General features: G+C 45.5%; 2 protein-coding genes across 3 annotated transcripts in view; both read left to right on the plus strand.

The window, feature by feature from the left end:
• The first annotated feature begins 1,745 nt into the window (after positions 1-1,745).
• gm2a (GM2 ganglioside activator) lies at positions 1,746-13,533 on the plus strand. 2 transcript variants are annotated; one of them, XM_039012559.1, is made up of 5 exons: positions 1,746-2,044; positions 2,149-2,301; positions 4,670-4,852; positions 12,062-12,261; positions 12,300-13,533. In XM_039012559.1, the coding sequence occupies exons 1-4, from the start codon at positions 1,946-1,948 to the stop codon at positions 12,218-12,220; spliced, it is 594 nt and encodes a 197-aa protein (XP_038868487.1). In that variant the 5' UTR covers positions 1,746-1,945; the 3' UTR covers positions 12,221-12,261; positions 12,300-13,533. The 2 variants fall into 2 exon arrangements, with proteins under 2 accessions (XP_038868487.1, XP_038868486.1); XM_039012558.1 differs by having other exon boundaries at positions 12,062-13,533.
• A 12,100-nt stretch (positions 13,534-25,633) lies between these two features.
• The window catches only part of LOC120062080 (coiled-coil domain-containing protein 69-like), a 58,055-nt gene continuing 57,478 nt past the window's right edge, over positions 25,634-26,210 (plus strand). Inside the window, exon 1 of the mRNA XM_039011886.1 lies at positions 25,634-25,810. Coding sequence (XP_038867814.1) covers positions 25,790-25,810 — 21 coding nt within the window. The 5' untranslated portion in view covers positions 25,634-25,789. The remainder of the gene's footprint in view (positions 25,811-26,210) is intronic.

The raw sequence follows: 26,210 nt of genomic DNA on the forward strand, positions 1-26,210 counted from the left end.
GTGTTCACTGGGATTTGAGGCCATGCCATGGTGTTCAGTGGGATTTGAGGCCATGCCATGGTGTTCACTGGGATTTAAGGCCATGCCATGGTGTTCACAGGGATTTGAGGCCATGCCATGGTGTTCAGTGGGATTTGAGGCCATGCCATGGTGTTCAGTGGGATTTGAGGCCATGCCATGGTGTTCACTGGGATTTGAGGCCATGCCATGGTGTTCACTGGGATTTGAGGCCATGCCATGGTGTTCAGTGGGATTTGAGGCCATGCCATGGTGTTCACTGGGATTTGAGGCCATGCCATGGTGTTCACTGGGATTTGAGGCCATGCCATGGTGTTCACTGGGATTTGAGGCCATGCCATGGTGTTCAGTGGGATTTGAGGCCATGCCATGGTGTTCACTGGGATTTGAGGCCATGCCATGGTGTTCAGTGGGATTTGAGGCCATGCCATGGTGTTCAGTGGGATTTGAGGCCATGCCATGGTGTTCACTGGGATTTGAGGCCATGCCATGGTGTTCAGTGGGATTTGAGGCCATGCCATGGTGTTCACTGGGATTTGAGGCCATGCCATGGTGTTCACTGGGATTTGAGGCCATGCCATGGTGTTCAGTGGGATTTGAGGCCATGCCATGGTGTTCACTGGGATTTGAGGCCATGCCATGGTGTTCACTGGGATTTGAGGCCATGCCATGGTGTTCAGTGGGATTTGAGGCCATGCCATGGTGTTCAGTGGGATTTGAGGCCATGCCATGGTGTTCAGTGGGATTTGAGGCCATGCCATGGTGTTCACAGGGATTTGAGGCCATGCCATGGTGTTCACTGGGATTTGAGGCCATGCCATGGTGTTCACTGGGATTTGAGGCCATGCCATGGTGTTCAGTGGGATTTGAGGCCATGCCATGGTGTTCAGTGGGATTTGAGGCCATGCCATGGTGTTCAGTGGGATTTGAGGCCATGCCATGGTGTTCACAGGGAGGTGAGGAAATAAAGACAACACCTCCATCTGGTGGTGGGAAGCAGATATACAGTACTGTAGAACAAGATGCCTGTAGACAAGTCTGCTACTGTAACTATAGACCAGCTACCTAGATAGGTGTAAACGTTGTCTTCAAAATACAGTGCCTCAGCCTAGCAACCAATTAAGCCTCTACATCTGCGTTGCTTACTCTCGTGGGTTTTAGGCTCGGTTTCTGTATAGGCCTTTGTGACAACTGCTGTTGTAAATAGGTCTCTATAAATAAATGTGATTGATTGGTTGAAGTCTATCCCATTGGTTTAGCTGCAATGCTAAATGCTTGTTTTGGAACCTGGATTGGATACTAATGGATGGCAGTTTTGCTGAGATGTTTGGCTACTGTATTTAGAACTAAATCTGGCAACCACTGAATTGTCTTTATGCGGCGGACAGGCTATGAATTAGATTTGTTCACAAAAGCCTGTATCACAATTGATCAATCGAAAGAATAAAGACCAATTTCCTGATTGGAGGTATCAAGTGAGGGATTAAATTGATTACGAAAACTAACACATCTGGTAAATAAACTTCTGACTGTGGGAAGATCTCAACTGTGTCCCTCCTCGCGTCCTCTCTCTCCTCGCCTCCTTCTCAAACCCCATTGGATGAGAGAGCCAGAGGTCCCGCCCATCTGACCTTTTCCTACAATGGGTTTTGAGAAGAAGGAGAGAGGAGCGAGGACGCGAGGATACAATTAAGATATGGCCGTTGACATTTGTTCCCGCTTCATGGAGCGTCCAGTTTGCGTTGATAAACACGGAAGTGGGACTGAAACGTGAAAACAAATCTTTACCGCACCGCCTCACAAAGTGTTATGACACAGTCATTACCGATTCTTTTTCAACGTGCACAATCTTAGTTTAAGCGATTTCTGCTGTTATTTTGAATTAACCGTAATTATTTATAGTTCTGCTGTAGAGTAGATTAGCACAATGAAGAACTGTATTGCTGCTGTGATAACACTATGCATTGTAATGCAGGTGAATGGTGCTTTGGATTTCGAGAAAACGCGCACGGCATATTCTGCAAAGGCGAGTGAAATATCTTTAAATGTATTCAAATGTTGTTCAGTACCTACGCTATCAATTCATTATGTATGGTATAGTAACATAGACTATTCAATGCTATTGCACAGATCTTTGGGTTCTCATGGGAGAACTGCGGTAAGCCAGACGACCCAGCGGTTCTGAAGACCCTAGCCCTGTCCCCGGACCCCATCACAGTTCCAGGGGACCTGACTGCCAGTGCGTCCGGGAACACAACGGTCGAGCTGGCCGCTCCCCTCGCTGTTAGTACTAAGCATGCACCAAGGGTCTCCTCCTAAAATGCTCAAATGAGATCTTGAATGCTATTTGATTTCTTATGAAGTATACTGATTTGTTTAGGTAGCCAGCAGTGGTGGAAAAAGTACCCAATTGTCATACTTAATAAAAGTAAAGATACCTTAATAGAAAATTACTCAAGTAAAAGTGAAAATGACCCAGTAAAATACTACTTGAGTAAAAGTCTAAAAATATTTGGATTTAAATATACTTAAGTATCAAAAGTAAATGTAATTGCTAAAATATACTTAAGTATCAAGAGTAAAAGTACAAGTATAAATAATTTAAAATTGCTAATATAAAGCAAACCAGATGGAATAATTGTCTTGTTTTATTTAATTAACGGATAGCCAGGGACATGCTCCAACACTCAGACATCATTTACAAACAAAGCATGTGTTTAGTGAGTCTGCCAGATCAGAGGCAGTAGAGATGACCAAGGATGTTCTCTTGATAAGTGTGCGAATAAGGCAATTTTCCTGTCCTGCTAAAGGAAAATGTATGGCGTAAAATGTACATAATTTTCTTTAGGAATGTAGCGAAGTAAAAGTAGTCAAAAATATCAAGAGTACAGATATCCCAAAAAACTACTTAAGTAGTACTTTAAAGTATTTTTACTTAAAGACTTTACAGCGCTGGTAGCTAGTGAATGTAATTAACCAACCATTAGTTTTTGAGATAGGCATATGATATTGCCTGTCTTTTTAATATATACATGTATATAGAATGAATAGGCTCTTCATGGATAAAAATGGTCACAGTAAAAGCCAGTTGTACACACTATAGCCCTAATAAATCAGTTCTTCCTGAAAAACTTGCCAACAGAATTGAAAGCTGTTACTTAGCCATTTCAGTCTGTAGGCCTATTCAGACAGGTGAGAGCCTATTCCACTTTGTCTGTGTGTGTCTATTGTTGGCTCTGAGTGCTTCTGGGGGGCGCTGGGTAGTTCTGGGTGGCTCTGGGTGCTTCTGGGTGCTGTGTTGTTAAACAGGTAGAAACTTGCCTGGGGCAGGTTTGTCTGACTCACTGATCCCATGAGCTTCATGTGAGCAGCTCACCACATAAACCCCGCTCTGCTGCACTGATGACCCAAATAGATATGAAATGTACACTTCCTGATACAATGCTCACCCATACAATGTAGAGTTCACAAGAGAAGGGATGGCATTGGCAGTGGTGTGGGCAATGTTCTGATCAGGAATGCACCAATGTAACATTGTTGCATTTTGAACGTTTTTGCAACAGACTGCTTTCACGTACTAGACATTCTGTTGTTCCTGAACTTGAATTGCTTTAGTTGAAGCAATACATAGAATTGTGACTTAACTGTTCTTCTTGGAAATCAATTACTTAGATCACAGTGCCAGATTATAATTTTCCTTCCCTACCAAGTAAAAAGACAGTAACTGTTCATAGTGTGGAACTGAGAAAAATGTATTTTATTTACCTTGTTTTCACAGTATGCAGTTACTGCTAACATGACATCTTGGCCATGTTCTGTTATAATCTCCACCTGGCACAGCCAGAAGAGGACTGGCCACCCCTCATAGCCTGGTTCCTCTCTAGGTTTCTTCCTAGGTTTTGGCCTTTCTCTGGAGTTTTTCCTAGCCACCGTGCTTCTACACCTGCATTGCTTACTGTTTGGGGTTTTAGGCTGGGTTTCTGTACAGCACTTTGTGGCATCAGCTGATGTAAGAAGGGCTAGATAAATACCTTTGATTTGATTTGATTTGACGGCCCCCATTTTTTTCCAAAACACAATACAATAGAGGCAGGTTACTTGTCCACATGATTAAGCATGTATTTAATGTAGCAAAAATGACATTAACACATTTTCTGACCAAATGAGCAGTTACAGCCTTTTAGCTTGGTAGGGCAGTAATAGCCTACCCCAAATTCTTTCTAACATTGCAGAATTCCAATGGTGACATCATTGCAAGGGAAGAATATAACATTTTCTTCTTTGCTGTAAACGACTAGGGCTCAATGTTCAAGTCAAGAATAGCGTGGCATTAGACAAGGCTTTAAAACACCATGGCACTGGTCCTATTTTCTCCTCTTAGGTAACTTGACCAAGCTTGGTGATACAACTATGAAATATAGTTTATTGACACCTTTTATTTTATTGATACTTTGTTTTTCATAACACCCTGGCCCTATTTAGGATGCAAATTGGCCAGTCAACAGTCGAACTGTAGTTAAATAACAGCATTTTGTCCATAGGTAAATGTAATTGTGTGATGGCCTACCTTGTGGATAGGTGTACTGTTACTGTAGCCTTCCATGTTTTTCCAGACATCCCACTTAACTGGCCCTATATATTTCTCTCTTAGGTGAATGTGACGCTGGAGAAGGAGGTGGCAGGGTTCTGGGTCAAGATCCCATGTCTGGATGAGATAGGGAGCTGTCATTACACAGACGGCTGTGACCTGCTCAACCAGCTGATACCGCCAGGACAGGACTGTCCTGAACCTCTTCACACCTACGGCATCCCCTGCCACTGTCCCTTTAAAGCTGTGAGTCTATACTGTAGTTCATCCCCTGCCACTGTCCCTTTAAAGCTGTGAGTCTATACTGTAGTTCATCCCCTGCCGCTGTCCCTTTAAAGCTGTGAGTCTATACTGTAGTTCATCCCCTGCCACTGTCCCTTTAAAGCTGTGAGTCTATACTGTAGTTCATCCCCTGCCACTGTCCCTTTAAAGCTGTGAGTCTATACTGTAGTTCATCCCCTGCCACTGTCCCTTTAAAGCTGTGAGTCTATACTGTAGTTCATCCCCTGCCACTGTCCCTTTAAAGCTGTGAGTCTATACTGTAGTCCATCCCCTGCCACTGTCCCTTTAAAGCTGTGAGTCTATACTGTAGTCCATCCCCTGCCACTGTCCCTATAAAGCTGTGAGTCTATACTGTAGTCCATCCCCTGCCACTGTCCCTTTAAAGCTGTGAGTCTATACTGTAGGTCATCCCCTGCCACTGTCCCTTTAAAGCTGTGAGTCTATACTGTAATTCATCCCCTGCCACTGTCCCTTTAAAGCTGTGAGTCTATACTGTAGTCCATCCCCTGCCACTGTCCCTTTAAAGCTGTGAGTCTATACTGTAGGTCATCACCTGCCACTGTCCCTTTAAAGCTGTGAGTCTATACTGTAGTTCATCCCCTGCCACTGTCCCTTTAAAGCTGTGAGTCTATACTGTAGTCCATCCCCTGCCACTGTCCCTTTAAAGCTGTGAGTCTATACTGTAGTTCATCCCCTGCCACTGTCCCTTTAAAGCTGTGAGTCTATACTGTAGTCCATCCCCTGCCACTGTCCCTTTAAAGCTGTGAGTCTATACTGTAGTTCATCCCCTGCCGCTGTCCCTTTAAAGCTGTGAGTCTATACTGTAGTCCATCCCCTGCCACTGTCCCTTTAAAGCTGTGAGTCTATACTGTAGGTCATCCCCTGCCACTGTCCCTTTAAAGCTGTGAGTCTATACTGTAGTCCATCCCCTGCCGCTGTCCCTTTAAAGCTGTGAGTCTATACTGTAGTCCATCCCCTGCCACTGTCCCTTTAAAGCTGTGAGTCTATACTGTAGGTCATCACCTGCCACTGTCCCTTTAAAGCTGTGAGTCTATACTGTAGTTCATCCCCTGCCACTGTCCCTTTAAAGCTGTGAGTCTATACTGTAGTCCATCCCCTGCCACTGTCCCTTTAAAGCTGTGAGTCTATACTGTAGTTCATCCCCTGCCACTGTCGCTTTAAAGCTGTGAGTCTATACTGTAGGTCATCACCTGCCACTGTCCCTTTAAAGCTGTGAGTCTATACTGTAGTTCATCCCCTGCCACTGTCCCTTTAAAGCTGTGAGTCTATACTGTAGTCCATCCCCTGCCGCTGTCCCTTTAAAGCTGTGAGTCTATACTGTAGTCCATCCCCTGCCACTGTCCCTTTAAAGCTGTGAGTCTATACTGTAGTCCATCCCCTGCCACTGTCCCTTTAAAGCTGTGAGTCTATACTGTAGTTCATCCCCTGCCACTGTCCCTTTAAAGCTGTGAGTCTATACTGTAGTTCATCCCCTGCCACTGTCCCTTTAAAGCTGTGAGTCTATACTGTAGTCCATCCCCTGCCACTGTCCCTTTAAAGCTGTGAGTCTATACTGTAGTTCATCCCCTGCCACTGTCCCTTTAAAGCTGTGAGTCTATACTGTAGGTCATCACCTGCCACTGTCCCTTTAAAGCTGTGAGTCTATACTGTAGTCCATCCCCTGCCACTGTCCCTTTAAAGCTGTGAGTCTCGAGTTTGTGGTCATGTTCATAAGGGCACAATCATTTGAAACCATTTTGCAATTAAAAATTATCATGGACGTTCCTGGTCCTTCTATAGGCATGGGCGTTCCTGGTCCCTCTATAGGCATGGGCGTTCCTGGTCCCTCTATAGGCATGGGCGTTCCTGGTCCCTCTATAGGCATGGGCGTTCCTGGTCCCTCTATAGGCATGGGCGTTCCTCGTCCTTCTATAGGCATGGGCGTTCCTGGTCCTTCTATAGACATGGGCGTTCCTGGTCCCTCTATAGGCATGGGCGTTCCTCGTCCTTCTATAGGCATGGGTGTTCCTGGTCCTTCTATAGGCATGGGCGTTCCTGGTCCCTCTATAGGCATGGGCGTTCCTGGTCTCTCTATAGGCATGGGCGTTCCTGGTCCCTCTATAGGCATGGGCGTTCCTGGTCCCTCTATAGGCATGGGCGTTCCTGGTCCCTCTATAGGCATGGGCGTTCCTCGTCCTTCTATAGGCATGGGCGTTCCTGGTCCTTCTATAGACATGGGCGTTCCTGGTCCCTCTATAGGCATGGGCGTTCCTCGTCCTTCTATAGGCATGGGCGTTCCTGGTCCCTCTATAAGCATGGGCGTTCCTCGTCCTTCTATAGGCATGGGCGTTCCTGGTCCCTCTATAGGCATGGGCGTTCCTGGTCCCTCTATAGGCATGGGCGTTCCTCGTCCTTCTATAGGCATGGGCGTTCCTGGTCCTTCTATAGACATGGGCGTTCCTGGTCCTTCTATAGACATGGGCGTTCCTGGTCCTTCTATAGGCATGGGCGTTCCTGGTCCTTCTATAGGCATGGGCGTTCCTGGTCCTTCTATAGGCATGGGCGTTCCTGGTCCTTCTATAGGCATGGGCGTTCCTGGTTCTTCTATAGGCATGGGCGTTCCTGGTCCTTCTATAGGCATGGGCGTTCCTGGTCCCTCTATAGGCATGGGCGTTCCTGGTCCTTCTATAGGCATGGGCGTTCCTGGTCCTTCTATAGACATGGGCGTTCCTGGTCCTTCTATAGACATGGGCGTTCCTGGTCCTTCTATAGACATGGGCGTTCCTGGTCCCTCTATAGGCATGGGCGTTCCTGGTCCTTCTATAGACATGGGCGTTTCTGGTCCTTCTATAGGCATGGGCGTTCCTGGTCCTTCTATAGGCATGGGCGTTCCTGGTCCTTCTATAGACATGGACGTTCCTGGTCCTTCTATAGGCATGGGCGTTCCTGGTCCTTCTATAGGCATGGGCGTTCCTGGTCCTTCTATAGACATGGACGTTCCTGGTCCTTCTATAGGCATGGGCGTTTCTGGTCCTTCTATAGGCATGGGCGTTCCTGGTTCCTCTATAGGCATGGGCGTTCCTGGTCCTTCTATAGACATGGGCGTTCCTGGTCCCTCTATAGGCATGGGCGTTCCTGGTCCTTCTATAGGCATGGGTGTTCCTGGTCCCTCTATAGACATGGGCGTTCCTGGTCCCTCTATAGACATGGGTGTTCCTGGTCCTTCTATAGACATGGGCGTTCCTGATCCTTCTATAGGCATGGGCGTTCCTGGTCCTTCTATAGGCATGGGCGTTCCTGGTCCTTCTATAGGCATGGGCGTTCCTGGTCCTTCTATAGGCATGGGCGTTCCTGGTCCTTCTATAGGCATGAGCGTTCCTGGTCCCTCTATAGGCATGGGCGTTCCTGGTCCTTCTATAGGCATGGGTGTTCCTGGTCCTTCTATAGGCATGGGCGTTCCTGGTCCTTCTATAGGCATGGGCATTCCTGGTCCCTCTATAGGCATGGGCGTTCCTGGTCCTTCTATAGGCATGGGTGTTCCTGGTCCCTCTATAGGCATGGGTGTTCCTGGTCCTTCTATAGGCATGGGCATTCCTGGTCCCTCTATAGGCATGAGCATTCCTGGTCCCTCTATAGGCATGGGCATTCCTGGTCCTTCTATAGGCATGGGTGTTCCTGGTCCCTCTATAGGCATGGGCGTTCCTGGTGCTTCTATAGGCATGGGCATTCCTGGTCCCTCTATAGGCATGAGCATTCCTGGTCCTTCTATAGGCATGGGCATTCCTGGTCCCTCTATAGGCATGAGCATTCCTGGTCCCTCTATAGGCATGGGCGTTCCTGGTCCCTCTATAGGCATGGGCGTTCCTGGTCCTTCTATAGGCATGGGCGTTCCTGGTCCTTCTATAGGCATGGGTGTTCCTGGTCCTTCTATAGGCATGGGCGTTCCTGGTCCTTCTATAGGCATGGGCGTTCCTGGTCCTTCTATAGGCATGGGCGTTCCTGGTCCTTCTATAGGCATGGGCGTTCCTGGTCCTTCTATAGGCATGGGCGTTCCTGGTCCCTCTATAGGCATGGGCATTCCTGGTCCCTCTATAGGCATGGGCGTTCCTGGTCCTTCTATATGCATGGGTGTTCCTGGTCCCTCTATAGACATGGGTGTTCCTGGTCCTTCTATAGGCATGGGCGTTCCTGGTCCTTCTATAGGCATGAGCATTCCTGGTCCCTCTATAGGCGTGGGCGTTCCTGGTCCTTCTATAGGCATGAGCATTCCTGGTCCCTCTATAGGCATGGGCGTTCCTGGTCCTTCTATAGGCATGGGTGTTCCTGGTCCTTCTATAGGCATGAGCATTCCTGGTCCCTCTATAGGCATGGGCATTCCTGGTCCCTCTATAGGCATGAGCATTCCTGGTCCTTCTATAGGCATGGGTGTTCCTGGTCCCTCTATAGGCATGGGCGTTCCTGGTCCTTCTATAGGCATGGGTGTTCCTGGTCCTTCTATAGGCATGAGCATTCCTGGTCCCTCTATACGCATGGGCATTGGTCCCTCTATAGGCATGGGCGTTCCTGGTCCTTCTATAGGCATGGGTGTTCCTGGTCCTTCTATAGGCATGAGCATTCCTGGTCCCTCTATAGGCATGGGCATTCCTGGTCCCTCTATAGGCATGAGCATTCCTGGTCCTTCTATAGGCATGGGTGTTCCTGGTCCCTCTATAGGCATGGGCGTTCCTGGTCCTTCTATAGGCATGGGTGTTCCTGGTCCTTCTATAGGCATGAGCATTCCTGGTCCCTCTATAGGCATGGGCATTCCTGGTCCCTCTATAGGCATGAGCATTCCTGGTCCTTCTATAGGCATGGGTGTTCCTGGTCCCTCTATAGGCATGGGTGTTCCTGGTCCTTCTATAGACATGGGCGTTCCTGGTCCTTCTATAGGCATGGGCGTTCCTGGTCCCTCTATAGGCATGGGTGTTCCTGGTCCCTCTATAGGCGTGGGCGTTCCTGGTCCTTCTATAGGCATGAGCATTCCTGGTCCCTCTATAGGCATGGGCGTTCCTGGTCCTTCTATAGGCATGGGTGTTCCTGGTCCTTCTATAGGCATGAGCATTCCTGGTCCCTCTATAGGCATGGGCATTCCTGGTCCCTCTATAGGCATGAGCATTCCTGGTCCTTCTATAGGCATGGGTGTTCCTGGTCCCTCTATAGGCATGGGTGTTCCTGGTCCTTCTATAGACATGGGCGTTCCTGGTCCTTCTATAGGCATGAGCATTCCTGGTCCCTCTATAGGCATGGGCATTCCTGGTCCCTCTATAGGCATGGGCATTCCTGGTCCCTCTATAGGCATGGGCGTTCCTGGTCCCTCTATAGGCGTGGACGTTCCTGGTCCTTCTATAGACGTGGGCGTTCCTGGTCCTTCTATAGGCGTGGACGTTCCTGGTCCTTCTATAGGCGTGGGCGTTCCTGGTTCTTCTATAGGCATGGGCGTTCCTGGTCCTTCTATAGGCATGGGCGTTCCTGTTCCTTCTATAGACATGGGCGTTCCTGGTCCTTCTATAGACGTGGGCGTTCCTGGTTCTTCTATAGGCATGGGCGTTCCTGGTCCTTCTATAGACGTGGGTGTTCCTGGTCCCTCTATAGGCATGGACGTTCCTGGTCCTTCTATAGACATGGGCGTTCCTGGTCCCTCTATAGGCATGGGCTCTCCTGGTCCTTTTATAGGCGTGGACGTTCCTGGTCCTTCTATAGACATGGGCGTTCCTGGTCCTTCTATAGACGTGGGTGTTCCTGGTCCCTCTATAGGCATGGGCGTTCCTGGTCCTTCTATAGACATGGGCGTTCCTGGTCCCTCTATAGGCATGGGCTCTCCTGGTCCTTCTATAGGCGTGGACGTTCCTGGTCCTTCTATAGACATGGGCGTTCCTGGTCCTTCTATAGACATGGGCGTTCCTGGTCCCTCTATAGGCATGGGCTCTCCTGGTACTTCTATATGCATGGGCGTTCCTGGTCCCTCTATAGGCATGGGCTCTCCTGGTCCTTCTATAGACATGGGCGTTCCTGGTCCTTCTATAGACATGGGCGTTCCTGGTCCTTCTATAGACATGGGTGTTCCTGGTCCTTCTATAGGCATGGGCGTTCCTGGTCCTTCTATAGACGTGGGCGTTCCTGGTCCTTCTATATGCATGGGCGTTCCTGGTCCTTCTATAGGCATGGGCGTTCCTGGTCCTTCTATAGACATGGGCGTTCCTGGTCCCTCTATAGGCATGGGCGTTCCTGGTCCTTCTATAGGCGTGGACGTTCCTGGTCCTTCTATAGACATGGGCGTTCCTGGTCCTTCTATAGGCGTGGACGTTCCTGGTCCTTCTATAGACGTGGGTGTTCCTGGTCCTTCTATAGGCGTGGACGTTCCTGGTCCTTCTATAGACATGGGCGTTCCTCGTCCTTCTATAGGCGTGGACGTTCCTGGTCCTTCTATAGACATGGGCGTTCCTCGTCCTTCTATAGGCATGGGCGTTCCTGGTCCTTCTATAGACATGGGCGTTCCTGGTCCTTCTATAGACATGGGCGTTCCTGGTCCTTCTATAGACATGGGCGTTCCTGGTCCTTCTATAGGCATATCTGTCCATTTTCTTCCATTTGGTGCCTTTTGAACACAACCCTCCTACATGGTTTGTGTTGTGGAAAGTACCTGTTATTCAGTGGTTACCGCTTAGGCTACTTCCCTCTTTCATATCCTCATCAGAGCAATGTAGTGATTGTCCGTTGATGGCACTGTGAATAATTGGTAACAGAGTGCTGTTTGTTGAACAGCAGCTAGACAAACAACAAAACGTTCTCTAAGTGTTTTGAACATTTGCGCTTAACGTTCTGTTACTCAGTACTCATTCTGTTTTTCCTCAAGGATACGTTTTATCTGTTTACTCAATGTCTATTGTGTTCAAATGACCTATTTTCTCTCTCCTGAGGGTGCATACCTTTTCTATACAGTTAAACATGCTTCGCTCAAAGGCTGTGTCCCAAATGACACCTTATCCCTGCATATATTTTGACCAAGGTGCACTACCTTTGAATAGAGCCCTATGGGCCTTGGTCATAAGTAGTGCACTATATAGGGTATAGGATGTCATTTGGGACGAAGTGGAAGTGTATTGGTTGAAACCTCTATTTCCTGTCTGTTCTAAGGGGGTGTACACACTACCAGAGTCAGACTTCTACCTCCCTGACATTGACCTGCCTTACTGGCTGACCAACGGACACTACAGAGTACAAGGAGTGCTGGGAGCTATGGAGAAAGAACTGGGCTGCCTCAAAATCACCTTCTCTGTCCACTCTAATTACTAAACAACGGATAAATGACCTTCTCTTTCCACTCTAATTAAATGGTGGATAAATGACCTTCTCTGCCCACTCTAATTAAATGGTGGATAAATGACCTTCTCTGCCCACTCTAATTAAATGGTGGATAAATGACCTTCTCTGCCCACTCTAATTAAATGGTGAATAAATTACCTTCTCTGCCCACTCTAATTAAATGGTGGATACAGGAAACATTATGTACCATTCAATGAGCTGGTGTACTGACATTTTCTCTTCTTTATTCTGAAGGGAACTTCTGCTCTCATCTCTTCTCATCTCATCAAACCGCCAATTGAGAACTGGGCCAGTATACACAAAGCCTCTCAGGGTAGGAATGCTGCTCTAGGATCAGTTTTACCTTTACAGTCATAATGAATAAGAGGGGGGGGGGGGGGGGGGGGGGACCTGATCCTAGATCAGTACTCTAAAACACTTTGTGGATACTGGCCCTGTACCAAACAAGCAGTAACTGAGCTGCTACTGTAGTGGTACTGTAGTTTAGGATACAATTCAGACTCACTTTCAGGTAAAACAGTTAAGTTGAGTGATTTTGCATGGCTTCCTACTGTACTGCTATGAACTTGTCATAACCAGTATGATTCTTTTTCATAATGTTTTACACTGTCTTTTTTATACAGAATTATTTTTATTAGATTTCTTCTCAAGGGTGAATGGCCGCGGGTATGCTTCTATTGGTCATCGGCTTTTACCCTGGGTAAGGTACTGGTCACATGACTAGTAGTTTTAGGAGTTTTTAATTGTGACAGTCGTTTCTAGCTGATGCTTACTGTGTCATCATTTTTGGTTCTATGGGTCGTAATGCTACTTCCTGTTTCTAGTGGTGACACTTCTGATTTTACAACCCCTGGGAATATGTTGTTCTTCCTGTTGATGGTGTATTGATCAGTTTTTTTCTGAAGGTGTTTTATTGTTGACATGTTCAAAGTGCCTAAATAGACATGCTGGAAATGAGATCTGCGAATCAGGTGGGACTGTGTGATGTTTCAAAGGGAAATGGAATGAAAGCAGCCAATCAATTCCTTCCCTCGTATAACACTGTACCAATAGGCTAATTCTATTCTATAACCAATTAAAGTGTTGTAAGGAATGTAAGTGCACTTCCTATCTTAAATAATAATTCTAATGAAATGGTTATCGGGTATAGAAGTCTTAAGGAATCAACACGAAAAATTGCACCTTGATTATTTAGAAATGACATGCTTACTACTATAATATGTTGGTCAATATTTCACTGTAAAAACATATTTTTTTTCAATAAAATAATATCCTATATGTTGGTAAGTCTTGTTTTCTGAAATGCATTACTGTATTGCGCAATCAAGGTGTCCAGAGTTTGAATCTCTGCAGTTTCACAGGATGGCCACAGGATGGCACTAGAGGTTAAACGTTGATTACATGATGGATATGTTAGTACTTAATCTTTCTGATGTTGACCAGTCAGTCTGCAGTTGGAAATCCACTCTTTGTGTCCTCATTCCTGATGTTTACAGGGTGTACTCCAATTCACTTTACACTAACAGATGTCCAGGTGCTCTGTAGCCTCTCTCTCTCTTTCTCTCTATAGCTCTCGCTCTCCCCTCCATCTCTCCCTCTCTCCTTCTCAAAATATGTCTCAGAGCAGATGCCTCATTTGAGAGGCCCAGTCTGTTTTCTATAGCTAGCAATTGAGCACAGTAATAATAATAATGATTACTGTTTGGACACAAGTTGTGTTTTATAACTCTCACAGTGTTCCTTCCCCTATAACAAAGATATGAAATAGAAAACAAGAAGAGTTTACAAGTTCTGTTTACTCCTGCAAACTGTTAGTGTTTAACAGCTTATGATTTCCTGTTAGCCCTGCATGTATATTCTATTTCCTGTTTGTACCCTCCCCTCATATCTATAAACTTCCTGTATGTACCCTCCCCTCACGTCTATAAACTTCCTGTATGTACCCTCCCCTCATGTCTATAAACTTCCTGTATACACTCTCTCCTCATGTCTTATAACTTCCTGTATGTACCCTCTCCTTATGTCTTATAACTTCCTGTATGTACCCTCCCGTCATGTCTATCAACTTCCTGTACACACTCCCCTTATGTCTATAAACGTCCTGTATACACTCTCCCCTCATGTCTATAAACTTCCTGTATGTACCCTCTCCTCATGTCTATAAACTTCCTGTATGTACCCTCCCCTCATGTCTATAAACTTCCTGTATGTACCCTCCTCTCATATCTATAAACTTCAGCCAGGGGCACTATAGGTGCAAATATAATCTTGTCCCCGGCCGGCTGTCTGAATTGAGCCTGGGGACGAGGTAAGTGGAAATATAACGTACCGCTAGTATTTAATGTCACTTACTTTACACTACGTGGATACTAAATATTAATACAACACTAAATCAAAGACTATAAATGAGGAAAACACTGTGTACAGGAAGCTGGGTCCTCTGTTGTGACCAGAGGGAAATATTAAACACTGTACAGGAAGCTGGGTCCCCTGTTGTGACCAGAGGGAAATATTAAACACTGTGTACAGGAAGCTGGGTCCTCTGTTGTGACCAGAGGGAAATATTAAACACTGTACAGGAAGCTGGGTCCTCTGTTGTGACCAGAGGGAAATATTAAACACTGTGTACAGGAAGCTGGGTCCTCTGTTGTGACCAGAGGGAAATATTAAACACTGTGTACAGGAAGCTGGGTCCTCTGTTGTGACCAGAGGGAAATATTAAACACTGTACAGGAAGCTGGGTCCTCTGTTGTGACCAGAGGGAAATATTAAACACTGTGTACAGGAAGCTGGGTCCTCTGTTGTGACCAGAGGGAAATATTAAACACTGTACAGGAAGCTGGGTCCCCTGTTGTGACCAGAGGGAAATATTAAACACTGTGTACAGGAAGCTGGGTCCTCTGTTGTGACCAGAGGGAAATATTAAACACTGTGTACAGGAAGCTGGGTCCTCTGTTGTGACCAGAGGGAAATATTAAACAATGTGTTACCCTTCCAGAGAGTTCTCACTCAGTCTCCGAGAACAATGGATCCTTCCCAAATGGCAAATGGCATCAAATCAAATTGTATTTGTCACATGCACCAAATACAACAGGTGTAGACCATACAGTGAAATGCTTACTTACAAGCCCTAAACCAACAATGCGGTTTTAAGAAAAAGAACTCCCAAAAAATGAATAAAAATAAAAGTAACAAATAATTAAAGAGCAGCAGTAAAATAACAATAGCGAGGCTACAGTTGACGTCGGAAGTTTACACACACTTTGGTTGGAGTCATTAAAACTTGTTTTTCAACCACTCCACAAATTTCTTGTTAACAGACTATAGTTTTGGCAAGTCGGTTAGGACATCTACTTTGTGCATAGTACGCAAGTATAAACACCATAGGACCACGCAGCCATCATACCGCTCAGGAAAGAGACGCGTTCTGTCTCCTAGAGATGAACGTACTTTCGTACGAAAAGTGCAAATCAATCCCAGAACAACAGCAAAGGACATTGTGAAGATTCTGGAGGAAACAGGTACAAAAGTATCTATATCCACAGTAAAACGAGTCCCATATCGACATAACCTGAAAGGCCGCTCAGCAAGGAAGAAGCCACTGCTCCAAAACTGCCATAAAAAAGCCAGACTACGGTTTGCAACTGCACATGGGGACAAAGATCATACTTTTTGGAGAAATGTCCTCTGGTCTGATGAAACAAAAATAGAACTGTTTGGCCATAATGACCCTCGTTATGTTTGGAGGAAAATGGGGGAGGCTTGCAAGCTGAAGATCACCATCCCAACCGTGAAGCACAGGGGTGGCAGCATCATGTTGTGGGGGTGCTTTGCTGCAGGTGGGACTGGTGCACTTCACAAAATAGATGGCATCATGAGGGAGGAAAATTATGTGGATATATTGAAGCAACATCTCAAGACATCAGTCAGGAAGTTAAAGCTTGGTCGCAAATGGGTCTTCCAAATGAACAATGACCCCAAGCATACTTTTAAAGTTGTGGCAAAATGGCTTAAGGACAACAAAGTCAAGGTATTGGAGTGGCCAACACAAAGCCCTGACCTCAATCCTGTAGAACATATGTGGGCAGAACTAAAAAAGTGTGTGCGAGCAAGGAGACCTACAAACCTGACTCAGTTACACCAGCTCTGTCAGGAGGAATCTGCCAGATTTCAACCAACTTATTGTGGGAAGCTTGTGGAAGACTACCTGAAACGTTTGACCCAAGTTAAACAATTTAAAGGCAATGCTACCAAATACTAATTGAGTGTATGTAAACTTATGACCCACTGGGAATGTGATGAAATAAATAAAAGCTGAAATAAATCATTCTCTCTACTGTTATTTTGACATTTCACATTCTTAAAATAAAGAGGTGATCCTAACTGACATTAGACAGGGAATTTCTACTCGGATTAAATGTCAGGAATTGTGAAAAACTGAGTTTAAATGTATTTGGCTAAGGTGTATGTAAACTTCCGACTTCAACTGTATATACAGAGGGTACCTGTCACGTTCTGATCTGTTTCACCTGTCCTTTTGCTTGTCTCCACCCCCTCCAGGTGTCGCTTATTATCCCCGGTGTATTTATCCCTGTGTTTCCTGTCTCTCTGTGCCAGTGTATTTATCCCTGTGTTTCCTGTCTCTCTGTGCCAGTGTATTTATCCCTGTGTTTCCTGTCTCTCTGTGCCAGTGTATTTATCCCTGTGTTTCCTGTCTCTCTGTGCCAGTGTATTTATCCCTGTGTTTCCTGTCTCTCTGTGCCAGTGTATTTATCCCTGTGTTTCCTGTCTCTCTGTGCCAGTGTATTTATCCCTGTGTTTCCTGTTTCTCTGTGCCAGTGTATTTATCCCTGTGTTTCCTGTCTCTCTGTGCCAGTGTATTTATCCCTGTGTTTCCTGTCTCTCTGTGCCAGTGTATTTATCCCTGTGTTTCCTGTCTCTCTGTGCCAGTGTATTTATCCCTGTGTTTCCTGTCTCTCTGTGCCAGTGTATTTATCCCTGCGTTTCCTGTCTCTCTGTGCCAGTGTATTTATCCCTGTGTTTCCTGTCTCTCTGTGCCAGTGTATTTATCCCTGTGTTTCCTGTCTCTCTGTGCCAGTGTATGTATCCTGTGTTTCCTGTTTCTCTGTGCCAGTGTATTTATCCCTGTGTTTCCTGTCTCTCTGTGCCAGTGTATTTATCCCTGTGTTTCCTGTCTCTCTGTGCCAGTGTATTTATCCCTGTGTTTCCTGTCTCTCTGTGCCAGTGTATTTATCCCTGTGTTTCCTGTTTCTCTGTGCCAGTGTATTTATCCCTGTGTTTCCTGTCTCTCTGTGCCAGTGTATTTATCCCTGTGTTTCCTGTCTCTCTGTGCCAGTGTATTTATCCGTGTTTCCTGTCTCTCTGTGCCAGTGTATTTATCCCTGTGTTTCCTGTCTCTCTGTGCCAGTGTATTTATCCCTGTGTTTCCTGTTTCTCTGTGCCAGTGTATTTATCCCTGTGTTTCCTGTCTCTCTGTGCCAGTGTATTTATCCCTGTGTTTCCTGTTTCTCTGTGCCAGTGTATTTATCCCTGTGTTTCCTGTCTCTCTGTGCCAGTGTATTTATCCCTGTGTTTCCTGTCTCTCTGTGCCAGTGTATTTATCCCTGTGTTTCCTGTCTCTCTGTGCCAGTGTATTTATCCCTGTGTTTCCTGTCTCTCTGTGCCAGTGTATTTATCCCTGTGTTTCCTGTCTCTCTGTGCCAGTGTATTTATCCCTGTGTTTCCTGTCTCTCTGTGCCAGTGTATTTACCCCTGTGTTTCCTGTCTCTCTGTGCCAGTGTATTTATCCCTGTGTTTCCTGTCTCTCTTTGCCAGTGTATTTATCCCTGTGTTTCCTGTCTCTCTGTGCCAGTGTATTTATCCCTGTGTTTCCTGTCTCTCTGTGCCAGTGTATTTATCCCTGTGTTTCCTGTCTCTCTGTGCCAGGACCAGTGGTTTTCCTAGCTCCTTTTCCCCAGTCTCTGTTTTTTCCTAGCCCTCCTGGTTTTGACCCTTGCCTGTCCTGATGCCGAACCCGCCTGCCTGACCACTCTGCCTGTTCTGACCTCGAGCCTACCTATCCCCTTGTACTGTTTGGACTCTGACCTGGTTTATGAACTCTCGCCTGTCCCCGACCTACCTTTTGCCCACCCTTGTTATACTAAATATCGGAGCTCAATCCTCTGCCTCCTGTGTCTGCATTTGGGTCTCGCCTTGTGCCCTTATAGTACCAGTACAGAGTCAATATGTGGGGCACCAGTTAGTCGAAGTATTTGAGGTAATATGTACATCTAGGTAGAGTTATTAAAGTGACTATGCATAGATAATAACAGAGAGCAGCAACAGTGTAAATGGGGGGGGGGGGGGGGGTGGCAATGCAAATATTCTGGATAGCCATTTGATTAAATGTTCAGGAGTCTTATGGCTTGGGGGTAGAAGCTGTTTAGAAGCCTCTTGGACCTAAACTTGATGCTCCGGTACCGTTTGCCGTGCCGTAGCAAAGAGAACAGTCTATGACAAGGGTGGCTAGAGTCTTTGACAATTTTTAGGGCCTTCCTGTGACACCGCCTGGTATAGAGGTCCTGGATGGCAGGAAGCTTGGCCTCAGTGATGTACTGGGCCGTACGCACTACTGTCTATATCGCCTTACGGTCAGATGCTGAGCAGTTGCCATACCAGGTGGTGATGCAACCGGTCAGGATGCTCTCGATGGTGCAGCTGTAGAACTTTTTGAGGATATGGGGACCCATGCCAAATCTTTTTAGTCTCCTGAGAGGAAATAGGTTTTGTCGTGCCCTCTTCACGACTGTCTTGGTGTGCTTGGACCATGTTAGTTTGTTGGTGATGTGGACGCCAAGGAACTTGAAACTCTCAACCTGCTCCACTACAGCCCTATCGATGAGAATGGAGGCGTGCTCGGTCCTCCTTTTCTGGTAGTCGACAATCATCTCCTTTGTCTTGATCATGTTGAGGGAGAGGTTGTTGTTCTTGCGCCATACGTTCAGGTCTCTGACCTCCTCCCTATAAGCTCACTATAGGGAATAGGGTGCCATTTGGGACTTGGGAATGCTATCTGCTGGCCAGCTTGGGGGATGGCTACCCTCCTGATGTCTGGTCCTCCTACCCTCCTGATGTCTGGTCCTCCTACCCTCCTGATGTCTGGCCCTTCAACCCTCTTGATGTCTGGTCCTCCTACCCTCCTGATGTCTGGTCCTCCTACCCTCCTGATGTCTGGTCCTCCTACCCTCCTGATGTCTGGCCCTTCAACCCTCTTGATGTCTGGTCCTCCTACCCTCCTGATGTCTGGTCCTCCTACCCTCCTGATGTCTGGTCCTCCTACCCTCCTGATGTCTGGCCCTTCAACCCTCTTGATGTCTGGTCCTCCTACCCTGCTGATGTCTGATTATCCTACCCTCCTGATGTCTGGTCCTCCTACTCTCCTGATGTCTTGTCCTCCTACCCTCCTGATGTCTGGCCCTTCTACCCTCCTAATGTCTGGTCCTCCTACCCTCCTGATGTCTGGTCCTCCTACCCTCCTGATGTCTGGTCCTCCTACCCTCCTGATGCCTGGTCCTCCTACCCTCCTGATGTCTGGTCCTCCTACCCTCCTGATGTCTGGCCCTTCTACCCTCCTGATGTCTGGCCCTTCTACCCTCCTGATGTCTGGTCCTCCTACCCTCCTGATGTCTGGTCCTCCTATCCTCCTGATGTCTGGTCCTCCTACCCTCCTGATGTCTGGTCCTCCTACCCTCCTGATGTCTGGTCCTCCTACCCTCCTGATGTCTGGTCCTCCTACCCTCCTGATGTCTGGTCCTCCTACCCTCCTAATGTCTGGTCCTCCTACCCTCCTACCCTCATCTCGTGCTTCAGCTTTATGAGGGTTTATTATGCAAAGACCTTTATGCCTCCACAATCACATTCCCTGGGGCATGACTTTCCAAATGCCAAGTCCTATAAAAATACACTCTACTGCTGATCACTTTGAAGACAATGTGTATTAGGCTACAGTAGACTACTACTGAAAACTAAATATTTGGCTTAAGACTTGAATTCATTGTATTTGTTAAAAGATAGTAACTGTTCATGCATGGTGGATATGGAGGTTCACATCTACTTATAAACTCTTACACATTGGTGAAAGTTTATACCGTGAGTCTATGTGGGGAAACTAAATATCCAGCATGTATAAACAGTTATTGGCTCTTACATAAAATGCCCTATTCACAGTACAATGAACTAGATAGTCTTAGTCTACTGTTCCTTAACTATTTGGAAGTATTCCAGCCTAATACACATTGTCTACAAAGTGATCAGCACCCTAAGCATATGACTATAGGATTGCTATTAAAAAGTCATGGCCCTACAATCTTTTTTTTTTTTTTTTCATCCTTCTTTTCCACCTTCACTTTGGGAAAGTCATCATTTCCTGTCCTAGTGCCCTAGTAATGATAAAGGAAGGATGTCACCTCCCTTCTCCTCCCTCTTTCCAGTGTCCATTGAGGTCCTCTTTGTCAGATAAATGATTAGGCCTACCAATGACAATGACCCTTCCAGATGATCTCTTTCCTCTTAACAGAGGCCTTATCGAGGCTAGCCTGATTCCAGATCTGTTTGTGCTGCTTTGCCAACTCCTATGGTCATTGTCACACTGCACAAACATTAGTTGGCAAGACAGCGCCAACAGATCTGGGACCAGGATGGTCTATAGGTCCAGTGGTGCGTACGGGGTTCTATAGGTCCAGTGGTGTGTACGGGTCCTATAGGTCCAGTGGTGCGTACGGGGTTCTATAGGTCCAGTGGTGCGTACGGGTTCTATAGGTCCAGTGGTGCGTACGGGTTCTATAGGTCCAGTGGTGCGTACGGGTTCTATAGGTCCAGGGGTGCGTACGGGTTCTATAGGTCCAGTGGTGCGTACGGGGTCTATAGGTCCAGTGGTGCGTACGGGTTCTATAGGTCCAGTGGTGCGTACGGGTTCTATAGGTCCAGTGGTGCGTACGGGTTCTATAGGTCCAGTGGTGCGTACGGGTTCTATAGGTCCAGGGGTGCGTACGGGTTCTATAGGTCCAGTGGTGCGTACGGGGTCTATAGGTCCAGTGGTGTAACTGAGACACTGCAGCTGCTACTGTTACTGAACAGTTTCACTGTTCACACACACAGTTCTCAACGAACCACTGCTCCATCTTTTTATGTGGGATTAGAGCTCACTAACCCACAAGTAGACTGAGTTTTGACAAAAATGAAAGTTTTGGCGATTTTTACGGTTGATCTGGCCTTAGTACTGTAGAGATGACACAACTATGATCAGTACTGTAGAGGTACCACATCTATGATCAGTACTGTAGAGGTACCACAACTATGATCAGTACTGTAGAGATGACACATCTATGATCAGTACTGTAGAGATGACACATCTATGATCAGTACTGTAGAGGTACCACATCTATGATCAGTACTGTAGAGGTACCACATCTATGATCAGTACTGTAGAGGTACCACAACTATGATCAGTACTGTAGAGGTACCACAACTATGATCAGTACTGTAGAGATGACACATCTATGATCAGTACTGTAGAGGTACCACAACTATGATCAGTACTGTAGAGGTACCACATCTATGATCAGTACTGTAGAGGTACCACATCTATGATCAGTACTGTAGAGGTACCACATCTATGATCAGTACTGTAGAGGTACCACATCTATGATCAGTACTGTAGAGGTACCACATCTATGATCAGTACTGTAGAGGTACCACATCTATGATCAGTACTGTAGAGGTACCACATCTATGATCAGTACTGTAGAGGTACCACATCTATGATCAGTACTGTAGAGGTACCACATCTATGATCAGTACTGTAGAGATGACACATCTATGATCAGTACTGTAGAGGTACCACAACTATGATCAGTACTGTAGAGATGACACATCTATGATCAGTACTGTAGAGATGACACATCTATGATCAGTACTGTAGAGGTACCACATCTATGATCAGTACTGTAGAGATGACACATCTATGATCAGTACTGTAGAGGTACCACATCTATGATCAGTACTGTAGAGATGACACAACTATGATCAGTACTGTAGAGGTACCACATCTATGATCAGTACTGTAGAGATGACACATCTATGATCAGTACTGTAGAGGTACCACATCTATGATCAGTACTGTAGAGGTACCACATCTATGATCAGTACTGTAGAGGTACCACAACTATGATCAGTACTGTAGAGGTACCACATCTATGATCAGTACTGTAGAGATGACACAACTATGATCAGTACTGTAGAGATGACACAACTATGATCAGTACTGTAGAGGTACCACATCTATGATCAGTACTGTAGAGATGACACATCTATGATCAGTACTGTAGAGGTACCACATCTATGATCAGTACTGTAGAGGTACCACATCTATGATCAGTACTGTAGAGGTACCACAACTATGATCAGTACTGTAGAGGTACCACATCTATGATCAGTACTGTAGAGATGACACAACTATGATCAGTACTGTAGAGGTACCACATCTATGATCAGTACTGTAGAGGTACCACAACTATGATCAGTACTGTAGAGGTACCACATCTATGATCAGTGTAAACTAGACTCACTGTTTCAGTGAACTCATTGCCGGGTTGTGGAGAAGACAGATGGTGTGTCAGAGTAAAGAAATACGGGATGTTGAGAAGACAGATGGTGTGTCAGATTAAAGAAATACGGGATGTTGAGAAGACAGATGGTGTGTCAGATTAAAGAAACACAGGTTGTGGAGAAGACAGATGGTGTGTCAGATTAAAGAAACACAGGTTGTGGAGAAGACAGATGGTGTGTCAGAGTAAAGAAATACGGGATGTTGAGAAGACAGATGGTGTGTCAGATTAAAGAAATACGGGATGTTGAGAAGACAGATGGTGTGTCAGATTAAAGAAATACGGGATGTAGAGAAGACAGATGGTGTCAGAGTAAAGAAATACGGGATGTAGAGAAGACAGATGGTGTGTCAGAGTAAAGAAACACAGGTTGTGGAGAAGACAGATGGTGTGTCAGAGTAAAGAAATACGGGATGTAGAGAAGACAGATGGTGTGTCAGAGTAAAGAAATACGGGATGTAGAGAAGACAGATGGTGTGTCAGAGTAAAGAAACAATGGTTGTGGAGAAGACAGATGGTGTGTCAGAGTAAAGAAATACGGGATGTAGAGAAGACAGCTAGTTTGTCAGTGTAAACAAAGACATTGGAATCCATTGTTCTACACACTTTAATTGTTTTTATGCAACTTTTTGTTTGTCTTCTGTTTTGCAAGAGAGACTGTCTCTAATATGTTCAAAGTTGAAATAATGTAATGTTGATTGAGATAATATAGGTATTTTGTAAGTGGGGCCAACTTTCAGAGTCGTATTTGTCTGAGTTTTATCTATGAGATAAAATCTCTTTGTTCAATGTTGAAATCATTGAAATAATTAATTGCAGGGAAATGTATTTTTGTAAGAGTGCCAACTTTCAGAGTCATATCTGTTTAAACCTCTTATAGTTTTGCATTTAACCCATGATGTCACCTTTGGGAAATGTGATTGTCAGCTAAAAGCCAATCAGAGCAGAGCTCTTCATGGGACACTGCCAACCTGCCCAGTAGTTTACATTCTGTGTGCAAGTCCACACGCACGCACACATCCATACATTCCATACATATAGGTCATTTACCCCCCCCCCCCCTCCCCCTCCCCCTCGTGACGCTGTGAGAGATCAGACCTCTGATTTCCTGAACCTCTGGAAATGAATGTTGTTATTGAAGAAGGCCTTGGATATGTAAGACTTATAACATCTTTAGAACGGGTGGGGTTTTGACAATAACTCAAACATTCCAGCATCCGTTGTCTGTTCCTTTTGTTCATATCAACCAGTTGTCTTGAATACACTTACGTACTGTAAGTCTGGAACCAACACTACCCTGAACCGTTTCTACCCCCAAGCCATAGGACTGCTACATAGTTAGTCTGGCTAGCTATTTGGTTCACTATTTAACTCTGCATTGACCCTTTTTGCACTATTTTTTTTTTTTACTTATCACATACCCTGCTGCTACTATTTGCTATCTGTCACTATATTCCTAGTTGTATGTACATATCTCCATGTAGATGGCGGCAGGGTAGCCTAGTTATATGTACATGGCGGCAGGGTAGCCTAGTGGTTAGAGCGTTGGACTAGTAACCGAAAGGTTGCAAGATCGAATCCCTGAGCTGACAAGGTAAACATCTGTTGTTCTGCTCCAGAACAAGGCAGTTAACCCACTGTTCCTAGGCCATCATTGTAAATAAGAATTTGTTCTTAACTGACTTGCCTAGTAAAATAAAATACCTCAATTACCTAGGTACTGGTACCCGTGTATATTGCCAAGTTATCGTTACTCATTGTGTATTTATTATTACTTTTATTTTCCTATTATATCTCTGTTTTCTTTTTCTCTGCATTGTTGGGAAAGACCGTAAGTAAGCATTTCACTGTTTGTCTACACTGAAGCATGTGACAAATACAATTTGATTGGATTTGTAAATCATGAGGGCAACAATAATTCTTAGCTATGCGACAGGATGAAATGTTGCAGGTTGGTAAGTAAGCATTTCACTGTTCGTCTACACTGAAGCATGTGACAAATACAATTTGATTGGATTTGTAAATCATGAGGGCAACAATAATTCTTAGCTATGGGACAGGATGAAATGTCGCAGGTTGGTAAGTTATCCCAGAGGGCTATGTGCAGCCTACAGGGGCAAGGCTTTGATATGGAGTCTTTACAGCTGGCTACCCCTCCCTGTAAGATCAACATTACCTTTCTCCTCAGAGACAGAGTTAGTCTGTAAAGTAAAAACATGGCCCATTTCCTTCTGACAGCCCTTCCTCCCTGGATGGGATGGAGGGATGTATCTACTGTGTCTTTCACATGTCCATTGACTATGTGTGTTTTTCACATGGACTCTTCCCCAACATGTATTATAAACAAAATGACAGATTCAGATCAATTTTACAGTTCTTTATTTATATCTTACTACAGTGAGAATTCAATATTATTGGGCACATTATAGGCCTGATATAATTAAATAGCCTGTAGGCAATAGGAAAAATAATCCATGCATGAAACCTATGATTAGGTAACCTATTATGTGTGGTGTAAATCTGATGGGGCTTGTATTCGGTGTATTACGGTAAAATGTCAAATCGATAGACTTGAAACACCCACAAGCCTCAATTTTGCGTAACAGGATGGGCAATCCACTGATCTACACCCTGTTTCCCCTTCTAGAACGTGGGTCGGTTCACTTTGTTTTAAGATCAGTGTTTTGGATTTTTAAAGAGAACCGCCCATCTGGTCGAGTTGAGTGAGTTGTTGTGAGTGAGAGTGAGCAGCACAGACCTTTTGAGAGACCCTTACCACAGCCCGGCGAGGCGCAGTGTTCAGAAGAGTTGCTATTTGAGAGTTGGTAACTCTAGACAAGGACTGGTAGGGTTGACGAGAGGACGCGGGGCAGGCATGGGTTGCAGCCACAGCAAGGTGCGTGGCAGAATTTGCAAGAAAACTGTATTTATTCATCTTTGTTGTGAAATAATCTAGGATATTAATTAAGTAACCAAGTGGTGTTTTGTTATTGTAGCTTCCCATTGTCGCACAGATTCGTAGCACAACACAGGCGTGTTGATTTTTTTTATTTTTATCGATCAAACAAAATAGTTTGTTAGTTTTATAGACTCATTTCCCACATGCGTTAATCTCTAGTGGATTTTATTCATGGGGATTAACATCCGTGTTTTGCAACGCGTGATGTATTCTATCAGTCAATTTGTGCGGAGTTTTCTCAAAGTTTTAATTGGAAACAGATGTGCTGAAAATAATTTAAAAGATGTCTATCCTCTGAGATTGACTTTCCCACGGTTTCAAACTCTACTTGTCAAAC

The sequence above is a fragment of the Salvelinus namaycush genome, chromosome 17 (assembly GCF_016432855.1).
Source record: "Salvelinus namaycush isolate Seneca chromosome 17, SaNama_1.0, whole genome shotgun sequence".
NCBI classification, from domain to species: domain Eukaryota; kingdom Metazoa; phylum Chordata; class Actinopteri; order Salmoniformes; family Salmonidae; genus Salvelinus; species Salvelinus namaycush.

Coding starts and splice junctions, on each gene's coding strand:
- gm2a (XM_039012558.1), top strand. CDS start 1,946: ATGAAGAACTGTATTGCTGCTGTGATAACACTATGCATTGTAATGCAG. Junction 2,045..2,148: donor GCACGGCATATTCTGCAAAG/GCGAGTGAAATA, acceptor GCTATTGCACAG/ATCTTTGGGTTCTCATGGGA. Junction 4,853..12,061: donor GCCACTGTCCCTTTAAAGCT/GTGAGTCTATAC, acceptor GTCTGTTCTAAG/GGGGTGTACACACTACCAGA.